Raw genomic sequence first — 18,079 nt, 5'->3', positions numbered from 1 at the left:
CTCTTGATTCCTTTTATACATTTATATATAAAGGTTTTTAAATAACAAGCTATGTAAAATAAATAAACAGATTTGGGTCTAATTATCTACTGCCACTCAACCCGCAGCCCACGGAGCAGCCAGCCGTGATCGTATAGTGGTTAGTACTCTGCGTTGTGGCCGCAGCAACCCCGGTTCGAATCCGGGTCACGGCAGCCTTTTCAAAGGAGGTTCAGCTATAGAAGAAAATTCTTTAATGTGTCTCGATCATTTACAGTCTGTGGTTACACTGATATACACGTTGATTTACTTACCATTTAAAAATCCCGGTCGCTTTTATAATAATTTCACAAATACAAAAATCCAGGCTTCAGAGAGCGACCGTTTTAAAATACATACATTTTATTTATGCTCAGTTTGATAACAAGGCGCATTTCAACCGTTTCCGTGGTGTAGTGGTTATCACGTTCGCCTCACACGCGAAAGGTCCCCGGTTCGAAACCGGGCGGAAACATATTTATCTTTTTATTTTTAATTTTAAAAGGAAAGAGAAGTGATTCTACATCACTGTGGTTCTGAACATTCTGTGTCTGTCAGTCTCTACACTTCTCAAACCTGGATTTAACCAGTGTATCTCTTTCCTCCTAACAGATCCTCTGAAGCTCCGTCAGATGAGGTGAGAAGCATCCAGCTGCTCACAGATGTTCACTGGGGTTAAAGTCTGGGTTTTGGCTGAGGCTCTCAGAGACAGTCAGAGAGAGATACTTGTTCTCAAGCTAATCAAGTGTCGTCTTGGATGTGTGGGTCATCGCCTCGGTATCAAACTAGGTGCTCGGTCCGGGTTTCCTCAGGGACGCCCATAGACTGTATATAAAATAGGATGCCCCATCTCCTAGCTGGAGGATGCTTCATGGAACGGATGGTGTTAGCAAAGAATATCATCTCATGAAACCCGGGTATCATTTCCCTCATGCTGTTTGTTTGGTAAATTGGGTTGTCTTGTTACTTTGATTCAAAGGAACTTTCTGTTCACCGAGTCGTAAATAATTCCACCCATATTTTACAGGAGCAATATGAAAAAATACAATAAGACAACAGCTGACCGAAGTTCTTCATGATAACAGTGTTTTTATTTGCTTGGTTTAGCAACTGTACATGTGGCTCCTTCCTGAGAATACCGCTCACCTCAGGGGAGAGGGAACAGTGGAATGGAGAGAGAGAATCTGAGAGGGAGGAGAAGAGGACAGATCGTGGGGGACGGAGGGAGAAAGAGAAGAAAGGAAGGGTAGCAGACTTGAAGAGGAGAAGGAATAAAAAGGTATAAATATCTCCAATAGAGGAGGTAGAAAGATAGAAGAAGACATGGAGGAGAGAAAAAGAGCAAATCATGTTGGACACACATTTTTAAAATCAATAATCTCATTTCAGTCTCCAGCGCAGTTTTAAGCGACTTTGTAACGTTTGCAGAGCAACAGCGCCCTCTGCAGCCACACATGGTGATTACTTAATTAGTCGTTTTCATGTAAAGGAAAAACAAAGCCTGTTAATCTGTGACTACGAAGTCCCACTCATTAAACTGAAACACAACTGAATGATGGATATTACCCATGATCCCTGGCTTCCTGAACCAGATGAGCTGCTGGTGTAAAAAATCCACCAAACTCTGTTAAGAATTCTTCATATTTTAAGTTTCCTTGCAGAGTGTTGGAGATAAATGCTGGTTTTTAATGAGAAATTACTCTTGAACTGCTGGAGCCTGATTCTGGCAGATACATACTTCTCACAAATTAAGTTCAATTATCTTTTAGTGCAGACAATCAAAAATTAAACTGCAGCTGTAATTCACCCTTTAAAGAAAATTTACAGATTATTTGAAAATACGTTTTTTAAGAGAGTGTTTGTTAGAGTGAAACTGAAACGCTGTGTTGCATATTGTTGAGTGAATATGAATGTGAAGACAAAAGGAACCAAAAAACACGACGGCCACGACAACAACACATCTGGCTCGAATCAGATTGTATATAAAGACGGACGAGATGTCTCCACTTCACTGCTATCCAGAAATGAAGCCGAAATTAGCCTAGAGTCTAGAAGCAGTCAGGGAAGCGAGATCCAGCTTGTCCAATTGACTTTGACTTTTTTTTTACCTTGGTCCATGTCCCATATACTAACACGGAGGACGCAGGATTTATAAACTATACTAAAGCCAGCTAGCAGGTGGCGATCGAGATGTTTTGGCTTCACTTTTGGAAAAGCTGTCATGTCGTCCATATTTATTTACAGTCTATGGCTCAAATACACACTAAAGGAACAACGCCACAACTCGGGCTTGTCACAGCGACGATCAGAGTATTTTAAGTGAAATGTTCCTTTTTTAAGTCAATGTCAGTTCATTTGGCACAGGGCGACCTATACAATATAATTAGCACCTCCATGGTAAATAAAAGACAACCCCTCCCCCACCTCCACTTTCCCCCTCGTTCACCCATCTCTCTTATTCACTCCCGCCTCAGAAGTGTGTTAAAAATATAGCTTCTTTGTATATTTACTATGTAGTTAACTTAAAAAGTGGCCTGTGGCAGTTTTTTAAAAAATGTTTTAAAAAGACATTTAGTTTGTTCTTCAAAAATTCACCTTTCATATTTCATTTTTTATGCCATGTCTTGATGCCTGAGATAGAAATATTCAGGGAGGAAGATGAGGAAAAAAAAGAAGAGATGAAATCATGACATCTACGAGCAGCTGTTGTGTAAATCGATTTGTGCACATACACGTTTAAAGAAGACTGAAGTAGCTGCAGACTTACTGTGAGAGTCGAGGCTGAGAAGTAATAATTAATGGTGATATAAAAGAATGTTTAAAAACATTAGGAAATCGTCTTCATTATCCTCGTCGTTCTGGCTCTTCAGTTCCAGTTATTACGTCCTGCCTGTGCGGAGAGTGTTAGTCTCGTGTTTACGCGGGGGGTTACGGCGTGCGTCCATTCATCGAAACATCTGTACAGTCCTGCAAAGGAGCCTCTGCTTGATTCAGCAATTTAAAAAGTTGTACTGGATGATGTGTTCAAGATAGGTGATGAGAGACGAGCGTTTTTCTGGATACAAAAGCAAAAAAATAATACGACGAAAAGTACAAAACAACACAATATCGACCAAAACATGAGTGTTGCCAGAGGGGAAACGACGTGATGAAAGTAAGAGGGAGATGATTGTTTCAGTCAGTCGTACATCAGTCGATATTTTTCATCCGTCCATCACTGATATCCATCTAAAAGTTCTCTTCCGGTGCCACAGCAACATCATCTCCGGACCGCCAACCCATCCAAGGCCTGATTGGATCCCCAGGGGCTAATGTGGGCGGGTCTGGGTGATCATCTTGAGTCGTGATTGGTCGATGACGTCCAGCAGGTTCTTGGCGTCGACTGCGAGGGCGTGAGCTGCCATTAGCATCTGTTTCTTGTAATCCTTTTGCAAACTGTGTGCGGAAAACACAAGACGAGTGTGAAACATCAACATGGTTCATTATCAGAACACGCAGCAGTGTATGCGATCGTGGACTCACCTCGTCATCACATACTGTTGAGCCAGTTTCATCTTCGCTATCAACTCTGCCAGATCGGAATTCAGCAACTTCTGAGCCATTTCAATCTGTGATGACAGAAATGGAAAAAACAGATGACATCATGTGTCATGTGTCATGTGAACTGATTTGTGGTTCCATTGTGAACTGCGTGCTAAAGAAGTTGAGCAAAGTAGAACTTACCATGTGGCAGCAGAAGCACCAGCCAATCAAATTACATTTAAACAAATAGTAGAGCGGCTAGCCAATCAAATCAAATCTGTTAATGAAAATATAGATCCAGCCGGACATCAACAATGAGCCTGGAGACAGGAAGCAGCTGGTGAACCTGGTGTGTGTTCATCCGGTTGTCTATTTTATTTCCCTTCTCTTTAGCATTGAATTGACAGCTCGCACAAAACACTGGTTATGTTCTGTGTCCAGAGCAAGAAAGACGGTGTAGAGAAGATGTGCCGGTTGTGTTTAAGAAAATCAACCCTCAGTGGTGGAGCTCAAGTATTTGCTTTTTATGGAGAGTGTGTGTTTACCTCTCTGTGTGTGCTCGCTGGCAGCACAGGAATCGTCTCATCTACTGTCGCTAGCAGAGTCCTCAGAGCCAGACCCACCTCCTGCCACACACACACATTTTTGAATCTTGAGTTTCCGAACACAAAAGTGCAATTTAATAAATTTAATAAAAAACCTAAAAAAAAGTAGTAGGTAAAACAGTGCAGGATTAAGTTTAATAGGACACTGAGTTGAGCTTCTTCTTATTCCTTAGAGTCACTGTGGGCCATACCTTGACCATGGGCACGTACTCCTCTGGTGCTGCAGGTTGAATCCTGTTGGACATCTCAATCACAGCTTTGACCAATCCCGTGACGTTCTCATACACTTTGTCGTTGGAACGATCCAAGTTGGCGGTGGGAGGCGGACTGATCTCTTGAGGCTGCAACTGGAGCAGACAGGAGAGACATTTTATTATTTTGCGAAAAGTATTGATTTTCCTCTTTTGTATATTTTTAGATTTCTATGACAAATAGGATTTTTAACCGAGAGCCTGTTAATAAGGAGTGTAATTACACAGACAAAACACTAGGAGGCAGTATCTGACTTCACAAAAACTGGACACACATGTCATATCGACTAATACCATCTAGATGCATTTCTATCTAGAAACTGGATACCTGACATTTTCTACAGTGACAGATGAGTGTGTAGGTTGTTAGTGTGAAGTGACCCATATGCAGTTAATGACAGGACGTGTCCTACAGTGTCTACTGTTTATCTACTCATTTGTGCTACACCACCTACAGTGACATTTTATTTTTCTTCACCAGAAATATTGATAAAAATTATCACAAACAGATTATTGATGTCACCAAAATATAACCAGTGGCTCTTTTGCTTATTGTAACTGTTGCTACCCTCACCAACAACAACGTTTTCTTTTTTAGTCAAATGTTTCTAATAGAAATTCTTTCCCTGTTTCTGGTGAAGAAAAATAACTTGGATCTTCTCTGCAAAATGACGACAACTAAGAGGAAACTATTTCTACAATGATTACGGACACACACAGATCAGCTTACCCTCCATGGCTATGGGGGAGAGGGTGAGGAGATTGAAGACAGAAGAGGGTGAAGTGGATTGGGAGTGTTCATGAGAGGGGAACAGTGCACAGTGAACAGGTTGATGAATGTGATGGATGCAGAGAGAAAAGGAGAATATGGAATGAGAAAAAGACGATGGGAGTTAAAGGAAACAGGATGGAGGGACGTTAACGACAGAGGGAGAGAAGAAGTAAACGGGGGAGAGAGGAGGGACAGCACATTAGGGCAAAGCCAAACACAGGCAGAGTATAACATGGCTCAGCACACAACCCATTAACACAATCAAATAGAAAAATCGAATCAAAATCAATTTGTGAGAGTAACACAGCTCATGACGTCCATGATTAAAGAGGATAAATAATCTTAGGCGTTCTTGATGCATCTGTCACTTTTCTGTGTGTGTGTTTGTGTGTGTTTGAGTATTTGTACCTTGACGCCCTCGTTGTAGCTGTCCACAGGGCAAAGACTGGCCAGGTTGCCAAGGTGACCAGGAGCTCCAGGGCGGGGTGGCTTCTTAGGAGGAGCTACGTGTTCTGGAAAAAAGGAGTCAGCTCGTGTCATTGGTTGGAGCAGGCTAGCTTGCTAAGTAGGACACATGTTGACAAGTACTTTATTGTTTGTTTGTTTATTTGTCCGCAGGATTAAGCAAAAACTGCTGACTGGATTTCCACGAAACATGAAAGACCCCCTCAAATCCTGGAAACTAATAGATAGTTTTCACTTTCTTTAAGATGGAGAGATAGGACTTTAGTGTTGGCGGCCTTCTGTTTCTATATATGGTGTAAAGTAAGTGACTCAATTTGTCTTTTCTTTCACTAGTCTTTTATAACTTATGTGTACTTTTGAGTTTTTCCATTTAAGGTTACTTTAAACTTCCACTCCACATTTCAGTGTTACATTTTGTACTTTCAACAAATATATAGTTACTTATGGAATACTAAACACAAGATTTAACCACAACAATAGGAAAATAACAATATTCTATTCCAAGTCTAAAAGGGAAGCCTGTAATTTTACTTTTACCATAACTTGTTGGGACTACTTTTATAATGTTTGTGGAAGTGTGAGTATTTATAAACCATTGCTGGTAAAGATGATGTCAGTATGATAATTCTCTCACCTGGTTTCCCAACAGGCTGGTAGATGTGTTGGCTTCCACTCTGTACAGACAGAACACATACAACAAGTTAATGCTAAATAACTTTAATGGTATAATTTCAAATTGTCAATAGTCTTTAATCATGGAAATAAAATGTAGATATATTTTTTAAATAAGAGTGTTCATGTTTTATAAGTTCAGCTGATAAAGTGCAGAGAGATGATCAGGATGATACAGAGAAGATGCCTCAGCTTAAGGATATTAATACCTCAGTCTGTAGTGGGACTGAGCAGTGCGTCTGGGTTTAAATTTCCCAAGAGCCCACTGTGGTCATGTGGTTGGTGTGTAGGCAGAGCCCTACACGCTGTTACCTTAGTCCTCCTTCTTCCTACTTTTCTTTCCCTTAACCTCTTTTTTTTTTTATTTACTTGTCACCTCTGTTTTACCTCATCATTCCTCATGTTACTGAAAATTCAATTGTGATTTTTCTTTGAATATAAATACAAACAAAATGTTCATCCATCAAGACACACAAAAAAGTGACTGACCGGTGCTTGTAGTGTGCCGTCCTCTCTGTCGATACTTCCTCTGCTGTTTCTGGACTCTGTCTTCTGCAGGAAAGAGATAGAGACACAAAGGTTATTTTCAGACAGAGTTTATCCGTAGTCTGCCTTTCACACACGTAAAACACAGCCGGAGGTTTTCTATGAATGGGGAACAAATGAAAATACTAAATTAAGCACATGGTTTGATTCAGTTTCCATTATTGTGAAACAGCTAATGTACCGTTCGCAAAGCAGCTAATGTAGTGTTTCTTTTTAAACCCAAAACCAGACTTCGAGAGAGAAATCTAAGCAGAAAAACGATTTTACAGCTATTAAACTCCACCTCTTTTCATCTACTCTGCACAATAACCAACACAATTCAACATCACCATGAACAAACGTTATACAACTGTCTAACAGGTCTGCCACTGCCGTTCACCCCTCCCTCTTCTGTCTCAGTTTCAGTACCGTTTTGGTGAAGCATGCCTTGAAGAGATGCATCCTGGGAGAGTAGAGCCTGAAGACGATGGGAGGAGGAAGTGGAGGCCATCGAAAGAAGGGCGGAGATGGGGACGGAAAGTATGAGAGCAAGGGAGAGATATGGAGGCAAAGGAAAACTTAAAAGATGGAGTGAAACATCAGAAAGAGAAGGAGACGAGAGGAACTGGTGCAGACAGAAAACAGAGCGAAGACGACTGTTTGCAGAGATGGAAGAAAATGAACAGAGAAAGAGAGATGAATTGAGTAAGGGAAGAATGGAGGGAAGAAAAGACAGAGAGGGAGAGTTTTTCCAGAGGAGGAAAAAGCTCCACTAAAGCCACAGACCCAAAATCCTGGAAAGGAAAGAGCCAGTGAACCGCCTCACTCTCTCCTCCATTTCTCCCTCCCACTCTTTCCATCTCGCGGCATCTCCCTCTCTCTGATGGCCGACTCCTCACTCGTTCCTCCCTCTTCACTGCTCATGCCAATCCCACTTCCTTTCTCCCTCCCTCTGTCCTCCACTCTTGTTGCGCCTCACAAGTTTTCATCTCTTTCTTTTTTCAGGACTTATTTTCCTTCTCTCTTCTTGCACTTTTTTCATTCTCCTGTTGATCCTCCTGTCATTTATCACAAAGTTTACTTCCAGATTTTACCAGCAGGTATTCACTCCTCCATAACTTCTTCCACATGTTTCAACAAGAAAAGTGAATTGTCAAAGTTCCACTTTTTGTCTCAGGGATAAAAATCCGAATAGTCTATTCCCTTCCTGAAAGTAGGTAAAAATGGAGATACTGATGACCCCTGACATTAAAGGATCCATATTCTGCTCATATTCAGGTTCATATTTTCAATTTGGGTTATTTCTTGAAAAATAACATGCTCAAATGATCAGAAAAGTTTTGCTGCAACTCCTCTTGTCAGCCTATGTCTGAAATGCTTGATTTTAGTTCCTGTCTCTTTAAGGGGCGTGTCAGACTAGCCAAGAGGCGTGATTTATACAAATGTCGGGCATTGTGATGTGACATGATGTCATGATTCCCAGGAAATATTACTACAGACGAGGTGTTCAGGAGCATCAGGAGCTTCAGGAGCAGTGTTTTCTCACTTTGATGTGAACTTTGGGCTTTTTGACTTTGCAGACATTTTACAAAAATTAATCAAGGACAGAAAAACTGAAAAAGCAGCATATGTATCCTTGAAAATGTGTTTAGGATGATCTGATTGATCTGAAATGAAAGTGAAGGTGGAAATGCAGCCAAGATGCATTAAGGATGGACTGTGACATAAACGACGTTACAAATCAAAATTAATAAATCAGTTTTTTCCACTGCTTTCATCTTCAGGCTTCCACATGACGAGGATGTGAGCAGGACAGACTATCATTAAATACCCTGGAGCCGTGTATTAGTACCAGGTAAAGTCATTATTAGATATTTAATGTACCATGTTCTACATCCACGTAGATTGGTGGTGCTTATGTCGGCATACGACTCTATTTCCAGCTACCAGAACCATGATATTATCAGATTAGAGCAGAGACTCCACCACACCACACTGACTTTCTTGTTTGTATGAAGGGACATGTGGTTTTAAATCGATGGTACATCCAGGACAGCGGAAAGAAAGTTAGCCTCTCTTAGATGTGGTTGAAAATTAGTCATTTTATTGAGGGAGGAGATCACGTAATGTCAAGTAATGTGATATTTTATTAAATCCAATGAGGGATGGTTCCTCTCATGTGTCCAGTTCAGCAGGGAGCTAAAGTCAGGATCAGCAACTTACTTTTGCACCAGTGCATTTCACCTCTTAACTAAAATAAATGAGTCTTACAAGAAATAACACATATTTAGATTTAGTGATCAAGTCCTAGTTCCACACAACCAACTTCATAACACTCATCTGTGTTTTCCCTCTTTATCTGTGCTCTGCTACTCCTGGCTCAAAAATGAAACAGTCCATCAAAGCAAGAGGGGAAACAACCTGATGTGAAGGGAGAAGAAAAACAGACTTGTTTTTGCAAAGGCAAATGATTTGGCTTGGTTTTCTGGATATTTCGGGGTCTGATGGGAAAAATCAAGCACTGAGCCACTTCAAATATCTGAGAAAGATATTCTTCAGTTCATCCGGCAGCTACGACACAAAGAGCTGCTTTACTGAGTGAAGTCTTTTCTACATCTACAGAAGTGATATTTTTAATGAACCAGACCGTTTATGACAACATCCAAGTTTGTATGTATAATAAATTTGATTTTCTGACAGAATTTATTTAATGACAGCTGTTTTTTCAGAGAATGATTTGCTTGTGTTTATGATTGTTACCATGAAGCTCTCCTCCTGCTCCAACCACCGCTGGTCATCCTCCATCTGTTGTTGCTGCATCATCAGCCTCTCCTCCATCAGAACATGGCCGACACATCCACTCTCCTGTAGAAAACATTTCTGCTTTAACATGTGCATTCTGGCTGATACTTCATCGTCGTACTGCCTTATTAAGTAATGTTTATTTGCTGACCAATGATTGATTGGGCAGTGTCATAAGGAAAGAGTTTGATCTTAAAAACACAGACTAATAACAATAATATCAGGGATCAAGTAGCCGTTTTCCCGGCTGCTGTTACTTTATTCCACAGCACAGAGCGCTCTGCGGTCTCACTGAAAAAACAACTTCACCATATGGTTGAAGTGCCAGAGCTTCACTGCTAGAAAATACACTGTGATGTTTAGTTAAGAAGAAAAGTAAATTACATTTTAGTTTATGAAATTCAAGGGTGATCTGAGGAAAACTAAAACATTGCTTCATAATTTACTGTAATCTCCTAGTTTCCCTGTGTGTGAATGGAAGTTCACATGTGGCAGTGATATTAGTGTTCGAGGTAAAAGTTCAACATTAAATTCAAGCCCATGTGATTCCATAATAGTAACCAAAATATGAAAACAGGAAAATATATATGTGTTTGTGTGTGTGTTTGTGTACCTCCATGCTGGGATTCCACAGTGCAGTGTGTTCAGGTCTGTGTTGATTCCAGGTATCATTAGGAGGGTAACTGCCTCCTACTCCTCCTACACCACCATGAGCTGACGGCTGGAGGTGGAGAAATAGAGAGGGACAGAGTATATACTGAGTATATGAAAAAGAGAAACTCCATGAATCCATCATTCCCACCCTTTGTCTATGGATCTATATTTATATGATTTGCTTGTGCTGTTTTTCTTTTCCATTGCTGGAGGATTTTAGAGAAACATTGTGAAAAAAGTTAATGCAATATAAAAAACGATGATGTGTAAACTACTGTACATATGTTTATTCCTTCATTACAAGATGTTTCTATATTTTTTTCATATTTTGAGTTATGGATACATCTTAAGCAGTAGAGCACATGAGACAAAATAATGTAATTTAATAAAATAACTGATATTAATGTTATGAGTCTGGAAATGATCTGATATTTCCTTTGAGACTACAAGGGAATTCCCTTCACTTCACTCCAGTTTGTTTGAATGAAAAAGGTCTTATTGCACAAATTCAATAATTCTTTGGCAAATCAGTCCTGATTTAGTCAAAACTGATTTTAATACAACAGATAACAGAGATAAGCACAAGTGTGTATATGATAGTAGGTATTACAAGAATATTAAATTATCATTTATACTCATATGAGACAAACTGCAATAACAAGCATGTTATGATTTGATATGGAACATCCATTATTCTTCTAGTAGTCTTCGAGTATTTCAGCACGAGTCTAGTGTGTGATACATGTAACGTTAATACAAAGACGTTATTCTTCTTGTGATATGATCAAGTTTGACTTAAACAGCAGCTCAAATTATACACTCACTCCTTATAAGGACAAGAGAGAAAGAGACAGAGCGGCTCATTGCCATAAAAGCTGAAAGAACGGCTTTGATTTGTGTGTGTGTGTGTGTGTGTTTGTGTGTGTGTGTGTGTGTCTTTCAGCACTACAGGAAATGCCTGCTGTCTCCTCGGTTTATGAGCAGAACGTCTCCTCTCTCAGTTCACATTTCTCTCTTTGACTTTGACACGTGCAGCTCACTCTCCCTGTCCTGACTTTATCATCCTGTCTTTTATTATCCTGACAACGCTCAACCTGGATATTTCAGAGACCTGAGGTCAATAGTTGAAAGCCTGATTTATAGAAGCAGATGAGATATTTTTCCAATAACGTAGTTTAGAAATGTATTGATCTGTTTTTAAGATTTGTGATGAATTCATCTTTAATTTAGTACTTTTCCTTCACTTTTTCCAGAAGCTTCTTCACTGGTTTTAAAGAGCTTGGTCGGGGTTTTATTGTTTGATGACTGTCTTTGTATCACATTAAGTATAAGAGAGAAAGCAAATCATGAACATTAACCACCTAGGTCTCTCTCTGTCTGTCTGTGTGTGTGTGTGTGTGTGTGTGTGTGTGTGTGTGTGTGTGTGTGTGTGTGTGTGTGTGTGTGTGTCTTACCGGAAAGTGGTTGTGTTGAGGGCTGGAGAAGAACCCTTCACTGGAGCGAGGACTGGGGTAACCTGGTCGACTGGGCTGCAGACAGAAAGATAAGTTTGTTCTCTTTACTACATATTCCAAACACACAAACAGAAACACAGACACAATAATGAGAATGAGAAACAGTGGTTGAAATATTTTGGCATGAGTCTTACTTTAGGTGGAGCTTCATCAGACCCTCCCGAGTCCCAGGACACGGTGACTTGTCTCCTCATCTCCATTCGAAGTCTCTCCTCTTGTTGAAGCTTCTCTTCCTCCAGTATGGTGCTACACAAGTATACACAACACTAACAGTCAGATATATACATTTATACATTTATTTTTAGATTCACAATCAAAAGGCAGGGGTCATCTAAAGTCTGTCAATTTCATAGTCCTTTCTTTCAAAATATTTTTCAGTGATAAAAAATAATTTACCAATTATGTGTGATAAGTATAATTATGTACAACACATGATAATGCCAGTGGTGAATTCATGTTATTTACCTGAGCTGTGTTTTGAGTTCTGTGAACCGCGGCCTCTTGCTCGGGTCGTACGACCAACACTTGGTCATTAAACTGTAGAGGGTGGGGGGGCACTGAGGAGGCATCGCCAGCCGCTCGCCGTTCTCTATCCTGCCAATCACGTCATTGTTCTTCACCCCCTGGAACGGCTTGATGCCGTACATCAGGATCTCCCACATGCACACGCCTTCATAGACACAGGAAATAAAAGGCAGTGTTTTTAAAGACAGGAAGTGAAGACACACTTGATGAACCTGACAAAAGATGGTCACAGCCCTGTTTCTTAAATAAAAACATTTTCCAGAGAGCAGAACTAACAACACATACACACACAAATGGTGTCATCTTACCAAACATCCAGACATCGCTGGCAGACGTGAATCTTCTGAAGTTGATAGATTCAGGTGCCATCCACTTGATCGGAAGTTTACCTTTAGAAGCTGAAACAAAGACGGACACAGATGATGACAAACTACCACAGATTCAAGATCAGCTATAGAGAACAGAGCAGGTTTTTACAGCTACAATAAATCTGTAAGTCAAATGGGTGAATTCTCCATCGACCAACAAGAAGGTTGAAATAAAACCAGGCAGGTGATTCCCCTCAAAGTAAACTGTAGTAGCCTGATGTCACCAGTAGATGATGGTAAAGTACAAGCAACATGAAAAGACTGATGTCTCTGATTAGCTGCTTGCTTCAATTAAGAGCATGAAACAAACAAAATGTCTGTGTGTTGAGTTTAGGTGGTAAAATATAAGAGCATTAGGACGTTAAACACTGTCTTTAAATACTGATGAATCACTGTTCTATGTTAATGAAAAAGATGTGCACTGTATATGCTCACAATGTTTCGCTACCTTTGTAGTAAGAGCTGTCCTCCATGTATCGTGACAGACCAAAGTCTCCGAGCATCACACAGTCGACGGATGAGACCAAAACATTACGAGCTGCAATGTCCCTGTGAGGCACAAAAAAAGGGGTGTTGTCAGACCAGAATCACTGATGTGATTTATCATTTGTTTGATGCTAAATATTCACCAAAGAACAGGAGAGGTGCACCGTTAATCACCAGGGCTGTGAATGTGTTTACCTGTGTACAAAGCGCTTGCTCTCCAGATAGGCCAGCGCCGTACTGAGCTGGTAGGCAAACAGAATGAGAGTGGCCAGGTCCAGACTGTACTTCCTCACCTGAAGGAACGAACGTAACTGTGGAGAGAGAGAGGGAAAGATGGACCGAAACACAGGGATGTAGTATTAAGAGACGATGGTTTTGAGAGTGGATACAGATACAAGGTCAAACTCAACAGCTTCTTTTGTAAATCAAAACAAAGAGCTGCAGCCGCACCTCTCCGAGCGTACAGAGCTCCATGATGATCCACACCGGGTTCTCTGTGATCACTCCGATCAGCTTAACAATGTGAGGGTGGTCGAACTGACGCATTGTCACTGCAGGGAGAACAGGAGACAGACACACGTTCAAACCCCAGTGTGCATGAAATGAGTCACAGTTTTAAACGAGTCACACACAGAGAACACACTGTGGTCTTACATGCTTCTTGAAGGAACTTTTCTCTGACACTGTCTGAGGTACAGTTCTTACAGGTCTTAATGGCGACAGGTAGAGCGGGTTTGTCCTGCACAACACGGAACACAAGTCAGAGGATTAGCATTGAAGCATATCTAACAATATACTTCTTAAAATACAATATTTTAATTAAATTCACATTTTATAGAATACACAGACAAATTGTCACACATGTAAAACAAGCAGTTTACCTATAGTTTATTTTTGATTACAGTTTGCCTTGATGGATTTGCAGTATGTTCATATCAACTCAATTTAGTTTCACTGAGTGAATAAACAATAATATTAAATTTCTAAAGACCTATTGTAGCAGGTGTTTATATATATATCATCTGTACTTGTCATTTAGATAAACACTTGAGAATCTGTATAATTTTTCACTTCAACAGTTTGAAGTGGTGTTTTGATTTGTACGTACCGAGCTGTTATAGACTCCTTGGTGCACATCTCCAAACTGACCCTCTCCGATACAGCGACCCAACTCTATCCTGTCCCGCTGGATCTCATAGTCCCGCGCTGAGAGAGGAGGAGCAGAGAGAGGAGAGAGAAAGGATAGAGATAAATTCACCGGCTGTTTTTTATGCACAGAAAAAACCCTTCACATCTGACATGCTTCTCTATTAAAGCACATGGAGGAAGTTTACCAGGACAAGGAAACATGGATGGTATCAGCTTCTTTAAGTACACTTAAATTATTAAACATTTTCTTGTGGTAATCCACAGGCAACTGGGTTATACTGAAATAAACCATTTATAATATATACAAGTACCCAGGGTTTAACATTCATAACATAACATTAACCTATTTTAGAGACAAATGTATGATTCATTAACATTGTTTTCAAAAGCACAGCAAAAGTCTGATTTCTGTTTTTCCTGTACTGACATTAGCTGCAAGAAAACACATAAACAATTACTTATGAATAAGATCATTAATTAGAGGTGATAACCTCGAGGCCTCTGTTCATGTAAGTCCATTTATAAAACACGGAAGGAGCCTGGGTCGGGATTGTTTTTTAGAAAAGTGTTCGATGGTGAGGTCCAAATGAAAGTGGTCTCATTTTTGTTCCCCACAAAATATAAACAGTTGCTGTGTATACACATTTGCAGCCAAGCCCAGACCGAACTGAACATACTTCAGATCCAGTGCGAGTATTTACAAAAGAATTTAAATGAATATACTGAGGACTATTAACCTCAGCTGCGAATCAAACATCGTAAAAACCGACTTAATAGTAAGTTCAAGAGGTTTATGCATGACAATGACCATCATGACCTTACACTGTCAAAGTTCTTATCTGTTGGGCTGAATAAAGTCAAGCTAACCAACTGATTAATGCAGTAGGATCCCAAATACAGCACTGCAAAATTGCATTCCTTTACAAGGAGATTTATTGCAATTTTTCCCTTTGGCAATTCCCTCACAGGAAATGAAATACCACTTCAAATGAAAAGACAAAACCCACAGAGAACATAAAGAAATTAAAAACTATAATCTTAATTCTAAATCAAAATAAAGAAATAAAAATGTCACAACCATTGACTGTATAAAAAGATGGACGATCCCTCACCACTCCCTCCCTCTATCCAGGAATAAAGCTAAAATATCTCAAATACGAACGCTGCCACCAGAGTCTGCACAGTGGCGTTCAAGGAATGGAGCCGCGATAGCAAGTTCACACTGATGCCGGCACTCGGCCAATCATGAGTCAGTCTCAGCTGTTCATCAGGGCATTTCTGTCCATTTTTATAGCATCAAATAACAAACTAAAATCAAAGTTACTGGGAAAACCAGAACAACATCAGTGTGATAAAATCTAAAATGACAGAAACCATCTTGACATGTACTTTTTAATTTGATCCACATCCCATCAACCAACATGGAGGGGGCTGGATTTATGACTTAAGATGTTTTGGCTTTACTTTTGGGGGGGCTATCATGTCGTCCATCTTTAGAAACAGTGAATGGTTACAACCAACATGATGGTGAAACAAGAACCAAGCCGATACGCAACACAAATAACTCTGAGGTAGTTTAGCTCGTTTAACATTTTTAAGTGTTTATGGTTGACCTCTTCTTTTTATTTCCAACACCAGACCTGAATGAAGTGCAGTCTACAAAAACACCAACAATCAAAAGTCAACAACAAACTTTAACCCCTTATATATTTGTATTTTTCTTTGTTGGGTACTAAAAATCCTACAATGGCTATTTACATGATTGAAAATGACTTGCAGCAAATTTGCCCCAATAGTTTAGAAGAGTGCCCAGCAGAGAAAAACATTTCAAAACATTTAAATTTTCAGACAGACTGCGACAGAGACGGACAGTTTTTACCTTCAACTACTCCATAGCTCACTGTGTTGGCGATGGGAGAAAGAGGAAGAAAGAGAGAGATGAAGAGAGGGGAGAGGCAGACAGCCGCTTTAAGATTGAAAATAGCTGAGAAAACACACACACATTTAAAGACAATCCACTGATTTTATTCTATATTAAATGTTTAGTTCATAAATAAGTGAATGAAAACTGAGCTGATGTTGCCACAGAAAGGTTAAGAAGAAGGTTTAAAAGGTATGAATGTTATGCAGTTTATTTTATACTTGGAGCAGATGGCACAAAATCAGTGACAGAGCAGGAAAATAGTGTGTTTAGGGGAAGTCTGCTGAGAGAACCAAAAAAATCAAAGAGACGAAGATATAAAGCTGCATAAATAACACACGATAGAAAAAAAGACTGTGGGAGGAAAGAAGAACAATCCACAGTTCTCTGCCCAACGATCAAATACGTAAATCAACTTTAAAAGTATTTGCACAGAAGCTAAAGCCAAACGCACCAGCACATAAATGTATCCGACAGATGTAACGTGTCTCCATGAACCACATGTTTGAGTTGTAGCCTCCGTGACCTGCAGCCCGAGTCTCCACTGTTTACATAAGACGGCAGAACTGGCCTGAATTTGATCAGTCGCTACCAAACCGAATGTCTAACTCCTCATGTGAGTCTGAGCTTCACACCAGGCTGTTCTTTAAAAGATAGCGCAACAAGTTTTACGTTTGTTTGAGAGCTGAAAACATTTGACTGAAGAGCAACAGGTTTGTTTTGTGGAGATGGGCGAAGTTACTTACTGGAGGGCATGGTGTATGTGTCCTCTTCATCCACTATCTCTGCATAGTCATCGGTCTCTGCAACATCAACATGGTGTCAAATTTAACGAAAGCTACATGAAAACAATAAAGAAAACACACAACATACATGTACAGTATATATGTCATACACAAACACACACAAGACAGTCGTGCACATGTTGCTCTATTTACCATACGTCCACTACGTTCAAACGTGTGCAGCAAAGAATATAACTGCACGAAAACACTTGAACGTAAAGCAGCTAACTCTTAAAACAAATTCAGTTTCGACAACTTCTGCACGAAGCAACACCCACGTAGCTTCTCTCTTTCCCTCTCTCTCCCTCTCTCTGCTACACACACACACTTGGCGGAGAAGGTCAGCTGAGCATGTGTTGTGCATATCTGTCTGTGTGAGAGCAGCTGGGGTGCAGGGAGTAGCTGCGCCGGGGATGGAAAAGAAAAGACAGAAAGGAGAGAGTTTGACGGAGACGAGGAGAGAGACAGAACAAGAAAGAGAGACTGGGATATAAGAGGGAGACACACACATACATACATAGATACATACACACACACGGTAGAAGAGGAGAAATGGTGTGCGTGGCTGTCATGTAAGCAGATTGTAGTGTTCAGGATCAAATCTGTGCAGAATCAGACCGATAGGCAGCGAAAGAGACGCAGCAGGAAAAAGACAGGGAGAGATGGACCGAGTCAATCCCAACCAGATGGTGGTGTTTAAAATAAAATCAGTGTGCAGACTCAGCTGTTGGAAACGAGAGTCAAACATCTGCTGCTGTCCTGAACACCCCCCTCTCTCGCTCTCTCTCTCTTCATTCACTGCTATGGTCGGGGATTCACCAGGCTCTGTGGGAACACGTCCCCAAATTGATCAGAAATCCCTTTCTAAAGCCTGTGGCTGATTTTCCCAAGATACATCCCAACAGCCCACTGTGTAGAATAAGATGGATGAGATGTTTACGCAACAGAGGCAATAAAATACAGTGAATCTTTTCCAATGCAAATGAAACTGAAAAGTGCTGATTATTTAATAAATACAGTAGTTTGACATATATGCTTTTTTCAC

At 40.3% G+C, this 18,079-nt stretch overlaps 1 protein-coding gene and 2 non-coding genes across 20 annotated transcripts in view; 2 read left to right on the top strand and 1 right to left on the bottom strand.

The window, feature by feature from the left end:
• Positions 1 to 122: 122 nt before the first annotated feature.
• On the top strand, positions 123 to 194 carry trnah-gug (transfer RNA histidin (anticodon GUG)). The gene has a single exon. It is a non-coding gene; the product is annotated as a tRNA-His (tRNA).
• A 226-nt stretch (positions 195 to 420) lies between these two features.
• trnav-cac (transfer RNA valine (anticodon CAC)) lies at positions 421 to 493 on the top strand. Its single transcript has one exon. It is a non-coding gene; the product is annotated as a tRNA-Val (tRNA).
• A 585-nt stretch (positions 494 to 1,078) lies between these two features.
• The window catches only part of ptk2aa (protein tyrosine kinase 2aa), a 57,542-nt gene continuing 40,541 nt past the window's right edge, over positions 1,079 to 18,079 (bottom strand). For 8 of the 18 annotated variants that reach the window (XM_069516762.1, XM_069516757.1, XM_069516766.1 and 5 more), the window contains 20 exons: positions 16,996 to 17,052; positions 16,208 to 16,228; positions 14,288 to 14,385; positions 13,834 to 13,918; positions 13,630 to 13,730; positions 13,375 to 13,490; positions 13,142 to 13,242; positions 12,634 to 12,723; positions 12,266 to 12,470; positions 11,935 to 12,046; positions 11,741 to 11,815; positions 10,246 to 10,353; positions 9,591 to 9,695; positions 6,795 to 6,857; positions 6,268 to 6,307; positions 5,577 to 5,680; positions 4,337 to 4,492; positions 4,086 to 4,166; positions 3,541 to 3,626; positions 1,079 to 3,453 (listed from right to left, as the gene is read on the bottom strand). In XM_069516762.1, coding sequence (XP_069372863.1) covers positions 3,327 to 3,453; positions 3,541 to 3,626; positions 4,086 to 4,166; positions 4,337 to 4,492; positions 5,577 to 5,680; positions 6,268 to 6,307; positions 6,795 to 6,857; positions 9,591 to 9,695; positions 10,246 to 10,353; positions 11,741 to 11,815; positions 11,935 to 12,046; positions 12,266 to 12,470; positions 12,634 to 12,723; positions 13,142 to 13,242; positions 13,375 to 13,490; positions 13,630 to 13,730; positions 13,834 to 13,918; positions 14,288 to 14,385; positions 16,208 to 16,228; positions 16,996 to 17,052 — 1,931 coding nt within the window. In that variant the 3' untranslated portion in view covers positions 1,079 to 3,326. Of the gene's footprint in view, positions 3,454 to 3,540; positions 3,627 to 4,085; positions 4,167 to 4,336; positions 4,493 to 5,576; positions 5,681 to 6,267; positions 6,308 to 6,794; positions 6,858 to 9,097; positions 9,252 to 9,590; positions 9,696 to 10,245; positions 10,354 to 11,740; positions 11,816 to 11,934; positions 12,047 to 12,265; positions 12,471 to 12,633; positions 12,724 to 13,141; positions 13,243 to 13,374; positions 13,491 to 13,629; positions 13,731 to 13,833; positions 13,919 to 14,287; positions 14,386 to 16,207; positions 16,229 to 16,995; positions 17,053 to 17,187; positions 17,329 to 18,079 lie in introns of those variants that run through there. The other 10 variants (XM_069516763.1, XM_069516764.1, XM_069516755.1 and 7 more) reach the window with 4 other exon arrangements.

The sequence above is a fragment of the Paralichthys olivaceus genome, chromosome 20 (genome assembly GCF_024713975.1).
Source record: "Paralichthys olivaceus isolate ysfri-2021 chromosome 20, ASM2471397v2, whole genome shotgun sequence".
NCBI classification, from domain to species: Eukaryota; Metazoa; Chordata; class Actinopteri; order Pleuronectiformes; family Paralichthyidae; genus Paralichthys; species Paralichthys olivaceus.
Note: the sequence above shows the minus strand (reverse complement) of the source record. Positions and strands in the feature narration are given on the sequence as shown.